This window comes from Drosophila takahashii, chromosome 3R (assembly GCF_030179915.1).
Source record: "Drosophila takahashii strain IR98-3 E-12201 chromosome 3R, DtakHiC1v2, whole genome shotgun sequence".
Taxonomy (NCBI): Eukaryota; Metazoa; Arthropoda; class Insecta; order Diptera; family Drosophilidae; genus Drosophila; species Drosophila takahashii.
Genome location: NC_091681.1, coordinates 28,715,773 through 28,726,493, shown reverse-complemented (window position 1 = coordinate 28,726,493; position 10,721 = coordinate 28,715,773). Strand labels below are relative to the sequence as shown.

Sequence of the window (10,721 nt, the reverse complement as noted above, 5' to 3'; positions counted from 1 at the left end):
ACTGCAAAAACAGAATCATCTGCCAATCCAAACCGGTTGAGTAGGCAGTAGGTGAAGATAGAAAAAGAGGCGACTGCGGACTGCGGCACATTTGTTTTCATCGGCAATTGGCAAGTGAAAGCTTTTAGCGCGAATTGTGCACAGCAATCACTTCAACTGGAGAAGAACCCAAAAGCAGCTTCCCAGGATCCACTTCCTTCTTTTATCTGGCCATCTATCTCTATCGCTGGTTGCTGCTAAATTTGCTGCAGACTTTAAAATTGGGTACTTGAGTTTTCGCAAAGCGCTCACTTTCTGATAATAGCCAAAAAAAATCTTAATTTTTAGAAATATATATTTATATCTCAATCTCTGTAAATTTAGATTAGCAAAACATAGAAGAAGTCAGAACATTTTTATTATTGTTCAGAAGAACATCCAGAGTTCACCAGCAAAATCCTTTCCACCCAGTATCCTTTGGCCACCTGTTTCGACTGGTCGAATAATTTCCCGCAAAATGCTAAGCAGATTACTTTTAATGCCTCGAGCGTAACGACTGCGGCAGTTAAATTTTGTGTTCGCCGCCGGATCCTTGTGTAATGCAGTAGTACATTTTTTAATAGTCGTTATGCCCTGATTCCGCGCGTTAAATCAAATTCCGGCTCACCCAATCAAGGCATTCACTTATGCCACTTCGCTTTCTTTTTTTCCGTTTCTGTGTTCCGGTGGAACGGTGATTATTTGAGCATTGACTCCAATTGACTCCAGGTCACCAGGGGGCCGCTGTCCTGGCAGCCGCTTGATTAATAAAGCCACGGGCCCATCGTCGAATTTGTTTTATTCATAAATTTATAACCATCGGCGTAACGAATGGCAGCCGTTTGGCGAATGTTTTATTGCGTACATAAATTGCAATTAGTCCCAGCTCCCGTTGGGATAAATGTGAGCACACGCATGTCGTCGCCAGGGAGCCACCGCCACTCGAGTGACGAACTGCCCGCCTGGCTAACATCGACCCCCCTCATCCTGCCGCCGCGGTGGGTTAACCAAACATCAATTGACTTATTAATGTTTGTCCTGCCTGGCGGGAAAACTGGAACCGGGGAAAACGAAAAAACTGCCGCCAAGACATCATGGTCGCCTCAATTGGATTCATGTGGCGCCTGTTGGGACATTTCGTGGGTTTGCCCTTTGCCGCAGTCACGTCTGCATTTAATGTGAAATTATGACTTTAATGGCCATTCAAATATATACTAGAGAAGCAAAATTAGGTATACACCCTTAATTTTTTATACATTTTAGGGGATCACTTTAATTGCGGGCGAAAGGTCAAAGAACTTGGGGAACAGGAACATGAGAAGGAACAGAAATAATAAATCGCAGACATTACTTTTACATAATTAGCCAAAAGACTTTATTTATATCTTTTTATATATTTTAAAAACTGAAAAAAATATAAATATCTTGAGTAAAATAATTTTATCACAAACATATTCCCTTTCAAAGGTCAAGAGTCAACTGAGAAATCTCTTAAAAATACTGATCAACTAACCGAAGTCCGGCAAACACTGAATGCCAATTTGATTGATTGACTTTGGCCTTGTAAGTGTGTGGGTTTTTTGCCCATGTGTGCTTGTGGGCCCTGGCAAAAAAGTGAAACTTTTTAACTCCACGGATCCGGGATCCTTTACATCCACTATCTCTGCGCTCGCCCGCGTGTTTGGACTGCGGCTTCCTTTCGCGCTGTAGGCAAACGCAATGTAAAAACATTTAAGGTTTCAATTAAGTGAAATCCCAAACGACCAAAAAAGTAAATGGGCAAAAAAAGGCAAGGGCTCCTCGGCTACGAATGACTGAAGATGACCGGGAATGAGGCTGAAATTTTTCAAGCAATCAATTTGGCCTTCCAGACTAAAGAAAGGGAAAAAGCAAATATATATTTGTATGCGGGCTTACACATATATATATACAATTTTTTCTTCTTTTGGGAGTAAAAGCTGGACCGGGGCCAAGTGTTTTTGGCTTTAAGCTGGACCTTCTTTGACAAACGATTGCTGCAAGAGTCTTAAAAAACAGTGGATGACCAACCCTTCCATCAAATGTCAAAGCTTAGACTGTAACAGTCACTTGAGTTATATTGAGATTTATTATGGAGAGAAAAGTTCCCGGTGCCAATCATTAATTATGATCGACCGGGCAGTCGGCCATTTTATTTGTTTTCCCCAAATGTTACACGGCTGCCGGGCTGCAATTTATGCGCCAGCCTGCATTTCAATTTCACTTGCAGTTTTTATGAACTGCCCGAAAGTCGAAATCCACTGGCAAAAAATGACTTTGGCCATTGGCCAAGGGAGCAGAGCTGCTCTTGTGGGTGTTCCCTCTTCCAAGGATGCTTCTTTACGTCCCGCCTTCGTTTGCACTGGCTTAGAAAATCAACAACTTACACTTTCTTCTGGGCGGAGCAGACTCCGAGCCAGTTGTTTTGACACTTTTGGGCCAAGCCAAAAGTTTCTCCTGCCCGAAAGCAGGCGTTTTTCAGGTGGGAGGTATTCCCGAAACGGAAATCTCCCACAAGATAATGGATCTGGGACTTTGTATTAGTTTTTATCCTGCAAATATGTTCAATATTATCACAAGGTAGACATATAAAGTTTTTCCTATTGCTGGCCCCTTTGAATATTAATCAGATATTAAAGATCTGCACATTTTTGCCAGCCAGCTGCCTTCCTCGAATTTTCCAGCACTCTATTTGCATTAAAAACTGTTCGTTTTTTGGCGTTTTCCCTGGGCGTCGATGCCTTGGCTTAACCCAGTTGCCAGGCAGTTTCGCAAGTCCCACTTTGCCGGCAAATTTTATAATCAGCATTCTCGAAATAAGGAAAACTTTGCTATGTAAATTAAATGCCGAAACCCGCAACTTTTTGCTGACATTTCTCGCCGCTCGTTCTTCTTGTTTGGCAAACCCACCTAAAAAAAACACAGTCAAATAAATAAAGGAACGGAGAAACAAAAAATGTTCGTACGTATATACGTAATACGTACACTTTTTTATTGTCGCCGGGCCACAAAGGCAGCGGCAAATAAATGTGGTTTAAACATGACAAGTAGCCGTGGGCTGCCAGCTCGTTATCACCAAATATTTTTGCACACGAAATGAGTGAATAAATAAGTCAGGCAAAAAACGGGGAGAACACGGCGAATGGCCTCTGCGAAAGTCGGAGGTGGATCAGGGGCTATATGGCGGATATAGCCGCAACCAAGGCGACTTGGGTCACCGTTTATGGTCGTCACTTTTTTGGCCGCTTGTTTGACAAATAAAACGTGAAATGTCAGCCAGTCAGCCGGTCAGCCAGTCCGAAAGCCAAACAAAAAGAGTAACCAATAAAAGCTTAATTAACTGTTTATGGCCATGGCATGTTAACAGGGCCCGCACCGAAAAGACGTGCCGAAATTTCGTCCTTAGCCATTAATCTGAAGTGGTCTGGGGCCCAGACCGTAAAAAAATGGGAGTCCTCAAGTGGGGAAGGGGCTTACCAAAGGCATTCAATCAGTTTAATGAACAAACAACCTCGGTAACTATTATGCATACATGGGGTACAAAAAGTTATAGGAGATTTCCACACATGCAGGTCATTAAATTGAAAAAAAAAAACTTTAACGGCACTTAAATATTTTGTAAGTATTAAAAGCAAGCTACTTGGCTGACTTAACTGTCATTAAAATATGTAACAATCAGTTCAGAAATTGTAAGAAAAACATAGGGAACCAAAAACATACAAGCATTCTATCTTTTTAATTTTCTACATATTTTGGTAATTTATTATTGCACTTTCAAACTTTGTGAAATAACTGCAACTGCGCATTATGTCAGAGGCAGTCGGCGTCAGGGGCCAGTTCGAAACCCCAGCAGCAAGGTCGAACGAAAGTCAGGCTTCTTTACTCCGAGACGATCGGAAAATAGTGCTGGAAAAGCGGGTGGAGGTTGAGGTTTGTGAGGAAATAATAAGCTCGCTCAATATTCCAGAGGATACTGAAGACAATTTCGAGGCAGCCGAGGCGGCGGATAAAGTTTCGGAACTGCCAGAGGAGTCGAAAGAAGAGTCCAATGAATTTGCGTTTAAGGATATCTGCCTTATAGAGAAGGAGGAGGAGGACGAGCTGTCTTCCGGGTCTTCCTTCACTTCCTGTTGCTCCTTCAAATACATCCGGAAATCGATTCTCAGCAGGGAGATACGCAACGCATCCACCTTGAGTTTGGATAGTGGCGTCGACATCGATTCCCTAACGGATCCCAGTCAAAATCGCCATATAGATCAAGAGCAGGGGATTGGGGATAATAACTCCTCCGTGAGCGTCGTAATGGAGAAAAGATTACTGAGCCTCACGCCCGAAGGCAGCGATTGCGACTGCGAACTGAGTTTGGATGAGGTTTACCAACGTTTCTCTGCCTGGTTCAATCGCACCGAAGTAGATTCCTCTTTTTCCTGCTTCATGCAGGTGGATGAAGACCTGGATGGGTATATATGTCTGGGCGAACTCAAGAGATTCCTGGAGAAACTGGATATGCCACAAACGCATTTGGCAGTCAAAAAGGTCATGACCCATGTGGTGGGGAATCACGAAGGTCAGCTTAACTTCTGCCAGGCACTACTTATTCAGGGAACACTGATGAAACGCCTGGAGTTGAGGAAATGGTGTCTGCAGGATCGCGAAAAGCAGCGATTGGCCAGAAGTGAAGCGGTTGACGTATCTCAAGTGGGCGTAAGTGGGGCTAGGCGATTTTTCGAGGCCAAAATAGCCCTGCAAACGGAACCCCTGGCCCTCAATTCAGATCAACCGGTGACCAAAACCGCGTTGAACAATTCCCCAATCTCCCAGAAAGCCGCCTCCAAAAGGGAGCAATTCAAATCCGCCGCTGCTGTTTTCAAAAAGCTCGAAAGCGATCAATGATTAACTCGTCCTCCTATCCGCACCCTTCAATCCTGACTCGAGTGTGTTGTGTCCAAAATTTCAAGTTGAATTTCTAGAAAATTCCCCGTTCTATCGCCACACTGACCTTGTATCTACTCTATAACTTCCCATAAATCATTTGCCAATAAAACGCGATACAGAAACGCAAACGCTGCCTAAGTGACCAATCAAAGGTAATTGCCGGGCTGCAGAAATACCATACCTCCACTTTAGATACTCCCACTTCTCGCGGGGGAGGCTTTTTTCCATTTTATTTTCTTTTTCTTATGTCTTCAGTGGTGATGATCATTCAGCTATTTTCTGGCTAAACTATACTCTTACCCACCGAACGTAAATAAATAAAAATATTAAACAGCTTCCATTTATTTATTTTGTTGTGAAATTTTTGTTAAAACTAAAATGATTTTAGTTTTGTTTAGAACTTTTGGAAAAGCTCTATAAAACTAAAAAAAAAATTACTAGAAGAGTGCAAATAAATTGTCACATTGAATAAAGCAAATCGTTTTTATCAGTTCAGTTTCCGTAGGTTCCCTTACTGCCCACCAATTCTTCATTTCCTGGACATTCAAAGAAAAAAAGAAAAAAATGCCACCACTGGCAGTTGGAAATTGGCTGGGGCAACGACTCCCTGGGGAGCAAAATGTGCGCCACACACGCCAAGTGGCAAGTGGAAAGTCGGGCGACTGCGACTTTTCCGGAAGTTACCCGGCGGCCTCCAGTCTTCGGGGCACAAAAATATTTTCGTGCAAATAATTTGCGCTCTTAACTGCGCCGGCTATTTCGATATGTATTTGCATACCCCGCGGGCCACAGGATATCAAAAAGTTGGCCTCGCCAAAAAACCTGGCACGCCACACAATTATGCTGCCATTAGGGGGCTGTGTGCTAATATTTATAACTGATTTGGATTTGGGGGCAGCCCCCGAATCGAGTCCCAGCCAGTAGCCAGTTACTGGCCACACGCCATATACAAATTAAAACGAAAGCGTCGGACGTATACGCAATATCGCGGAAAATTGTGTAATAAAAATCCAACTAAAGTCATGCGAAAATAATGAGCATAAGCAGGAAGGCGACGGAAGGCATGGGGAAATAGTTTTCAAATTAAAATAAATGCCGCAGCTGAAACAACTTTCATGTGCCCACAGCGGGGGAGGGGATTGGGTTTGGGAAATGGGAAAGCGGGTGGAAAAGCGGTAGGACTTTTCCCACAATGCTCCACTCTCAGCCAGCCAAAATGCCATGAAAGTAAATTCAGTAGAAAATTAATTATGAACGACGACGGCGATGGCAGCGATGATGGTGACGTCGTAAGTGAAACCAATGCAGCGTTTAGCGGAAAAGCAGGGGTCCTCGCAGGTTCGAAGGACGACGGGTGGTAGGCAGGGGGCGTGGTCTATGGCGAAGGCACGGCCATACCTTTTAATAGCATTGCCATCAATTTCGCTCAATTGCGCGCACAATCGCATCTAATCACGTTGGAACGATCCCCGAAAAAACTAGCTTTGGGGTAGAAGAAGAGTACTGTCATTTCTGAACAAAATGATACCTCTTATAAATTATTTTTGCATTTACTACATTTAGAAGTATTTAAAATTTAATGGTTCTTGATTTAGAATATAAATTTTATTGCTCTTCTGGCAATTACTTAATGTACATGAAAACTAGTAAATTCCGAAAATGTAATTTGCAATCTGAAATGTATGTAAAAAGATTAAAGTTGGATTAAGATCCATATTTGCTTGAATGGCTCTTTTAACTATAGCCTGGCATACCCTTCTTGACTCAAGCTGCACTGCAACAAAGAGGGACAACTTCTGGATGCCCTGACAAAATGTTTATGGTTATTGCTTTATGGCTGCCGGCGAAAGTGTGTGCGTGAGGCCCTCCGTGTGGGTGTGCGTGTGTGTGGAGGATGTGAAAAGGGAAAAGGGTCACGTGTCAGATGTCATTGACATGGTTTGCCTTGCCTTTAAGCGTTTGCAAACAAACCAACACAAACACGCGCGGATGAGAGGCTGGGCGCCGAAAAGTATGCCACGGTTTTTGCCTCATTTGCGCTCAACTTTTTCTGCCCCGAGAATACTTCCATCCCGAAAGCATAAAGCCACCTCACCCCCACTCACTCACTGCCAATTGCAATTAGTTGATGTAATAATTTCTGGCAGCTGCGTAGGATCTTCGTCCTCCGTTAATAATTGACAGGAGCCGAGATACACAGCGCAGATCTCTGGGGATAGGATGTTTAAGGGATGATTGGGCAAAACAAAAACACAAAAAAATATAAATTTTTGGCCAAAAACTCATGTCAGCATTTTTGCCGAAACAACTCGTTTACTGAACTCGTTTAAAATTCTGGTGATCCTGTGTCCAGTACACAGAAATAAATAGATATATTTTATAATGTTTTAAAACAATTTTATTTTGATCTTTTATTGGATTTAAAAAAATGAATACGAAATTTTCTGCATAAAATTGTTCTTTGTGTGTAACGAACTCCAAAATAATATTTTTCCACTCTCTATTTGTAACCCTTTTCACCAGTTGTCTCCTGAATAATCCCACGGGAACCGAAACAGAAACCATTTTCGCATCTTATTCCCCCATGTGCGTGAGCTCTGAAAGTAAAACGTCCTTTTTATTTTGAAGCTTAAGATCAGGTCAATGATGAAGTCAAAAGTGGTCTAACTTATTGGGAACAGGCTTTCTACCTTGTGGCTGTGTAATTAACAAATACAAATTTTCTTAAGATTAGATTTAAATAAAAATGTATATTAATAATTTTAATTTGTGACATGTGTGAAGGAAGGAAGACTATCCGTTATCAGTACAAGCTAATATTTCGGTTCCGAAATTCCCTCTACGAATCGATAAAAAAAGAAATGCAAATGTAGCGAAATGAAAATAAAAAACAATTGAAAATAAACAAATTGGTGTTTTGTGGCTATGGCAAAAGATTGAGCTGCCAGCAGCGAAATTTCCGCAAGAAGAATGTTGAATGAAAATTGGAGTTGAAATTGAGGGGTTTGAGCTTTGAGGCTGCAACTATGCTTTCGAGTACAAAATGGAAACTACTAGTTGCAAAATAACAACTGCTGAAAGAGAAAACATGAAATTGTTGCTCGAATAGTTTAGGCCAAATATTCAAAATATTGCTTTTCACTCGGAGAGGCTAGAAAAATGGCAGATCGATTCAAATAAAATTGCAATGTGAAAAAATGGCAAGTATTTCATTTTCTGTTGATTATTACACGATATAGGATATCTGGCACTCAAGCCCAGTTATTTCGGAAAGACAATATTTATTAAATGGTTTTCAACGTGAATAAACTTTTTAAACATAGTAGAAAAGTGTATTTGTTTAGTTAAATTTCGACAAAAAAAAATGTTATCAGAATTTTTGTATATTGATAATTAGTTTTTCTATAGATTAAATTTTTTTTTATATTATATTTAATTTTTGCTCTTAAGAAGAGATGTAACATTTTGAATGCAGTTTCGTGAACAATATTTTCATTAGCGTTTAAAACTGAAGCAAAAAGATTCGTTCAGACTTGTAAAAGTGTGGAAAAAGAAGGCGAATCTCAATTCGTCGGGCAGTAAAAACCAATAGCCTGGCATTCCCCAGCACCCCAGATCCTGTGCAAAGTTTTCCCCCAGCCACTCTTTACATTTGCCTAGTTGATGTTTTTCTTAACTTTATGGCAAGAGTATTTTTGTTGGCTCGGAGCTCCGGCAAACTGCCGCAAGAACCCGGCTGAGGCGGCGGGAGCAGCTTTTCGATTCAATTTCCGTGTTCACAATGCGCTTGTTGCTATTTTGCATACTCAGGAAGGAAGGATGGGGATTGGGTTGGGGGTGGTGAATGTATATCTATAGTATGTGTAGCTTAAGTAGTACGTATATCGAAAACATTGGCAGCTTCTCGAGTAGGCGTGACTTAGTTCCTTGTTCTCCGCTAAAAGTTTTCCTCGCCTGTTTTTGCCCTAAGTAATTCGCGCACACTGCAAGATTTATGCACTCGACACAGGCAAAAACTTCAGCTGCAGTTGCTATTCGTATTGCCGTTGAAATGCGAGCGGGAATTAAGTGGGGTTCGGCCTTCAGTTCACTGAATAATATGCGCGTATCAAAGTTTCTTAACTGACTTTGCGGGGCATCGAATTTGATGGGGATTGAGCCACTTCGTTATTGCACCAAATCCATTGGATATTATTTGATTCGATTTCTGGATGGAATAATGGATTGCAGTTGGTTTAATTTCTAATTTGCACTATAAAGTTTGGAGCAGACCAAAAAAAATTAAATAAATACCATCCGATTTATTTCTCAGACAAAAATTAAAGTCCTTCAGCTGACTGTAAGGCAGGATGTTGCTGAAAGCCATATTTACTTGAACAAAGAGTACTCCTTGAGCCAACAACCTCAGATCCGCTTTACCCTTTGGTGCTCCGCAGAAAAAACAAAAACTCCCGGCTGCATATCAATAACGAAATAAACTTGTTATACGCCAAAGCTGCCGAGAAAAAAGGGCAGGGAACTTGCCCAAGATTGAAATGCATCGCTTAGCCGAACTTTAACCCAGATGTGGGCGATGATAAGGGATCAGGTTGTTCAGGGAAAGCTGAAAACATAAATGAAATTAAGTGTAAAATTATCAAAGTTGCCAGCCAGCTTTCAAATGTCACGATAAAATATATAAAAAAGAGAAAATATTCAGGGAGTATAGGGATAATGGAAATCTCCACGCCGCCCATCTATGCAACATTCATTTTTCTTTTGTCATACATAGAACCCAACCAAGCTTGATGTTGAAAAATTGAAAAAACGAAAGTCAACGTTGGGACAGGGCTAAAAAAATGGAGAAATGGAGAAAAAATGGGCGGAGTAGAAAGAAAATCTTTGCCTGACGCGCTTAACCCTTTACCCCAAAAGCTCTTTTTTGCCCCCATTCTATCTGATGATAGTGAAAGGCGAGTTCCATAATGATAATAATTTTGTGCATGATTTATGAATGAACAAGTTTTATGGCCCCGAAACGATCCAGGCCATAAGCCCAGTGCAAACGTTAATTTCCAGGAAAGTGGGCAAAGAAAAGTCGGAGCTGACCAGGCCAAGAGCACCTTCTTCGAGACCGCCCGCTCTATTGCACTCTAATATTTATTTCGACTTTGGAGCATAGTAAATTTGCATCTTTCAGCGTTCAAATTTCCAGTAGACCAGGTGAAAGGCCTAGTGTGCCGGCGCTCGGAGCTCTTTGGAAATCATTTCGGTGTGAAATTGTGTCCGCACAGGGCAGGGAAACAGAAAGAGAGAGTAAGCACGTGAGCTCATTGAAAATGCGCGCTAGTAAAAGTTTCCCTAGCCAGGAAAACCGAGGAAAAGACAAGGTGGAAAACACGGAGCAGAAGGTAATGCTCTCGTACTTGCTTTTGGCCTTAGCTCAAATTCGAGTCCGGCGCTGTTTTTTGCCATTAAATTGAGGCCCCAAAAGAACGCTAGACTTTACCCATTTCTTTCTTGTTTCTTTTTGTTACCAGGCACTAGCAGATTAGGTGGGTATACTAGTTTAGGGGTAATCTTACATCAAAGCTTAATTACAAAATAGGAATTATTAATTAATTAACTTAATTATATTTATTAAATTACATATTTACTAGCTAATATAAAAATCCACAATAGTTATGGCAATAGTTTAAATGCAGCATAATTTAATTTGGGAATTCAAATCAATACTTTATAATTTACATGCAATTTTTCCATTTCAATAT

At 41.2% G+C, this 10,721-nt stretch overlaps 1 protein-coding gene across 1 annotated transcript; it reads left to right on the top strand.

Annotated features, from left to right (window-relative positions):
• Positions 1-3,709: 3,709 nt before the first annotated feature.
• On the top strand, positions 3,710-5,099 carry LOC108061068 (EF-hand domain-containing protein D2 homolog). Its single transcript, XM_017147080.3, has one exon. It carries the CDS (start codon positions 3,844-3,846, stop codon positions 4,927-4,929), a length of 1,086 nt encoding a protein of 361 aa, XP_017002569.2. The 5' UTR covers positions 3,710-3,843; the 3' UTR covers positions 4,930-5,099.
• Positions 5,100-10,721: the final 5,622 nt, after the last annotated feature.

Coding starts and splice junctions, on each gene's coding strand:
- LOC108061068 (XM_017147080.3), top strand. CDS start 3,844: ATGTCAGAGGCAGTCGGCGTCAGGGGCCAGTTCGAAACCCCAGCAGCA.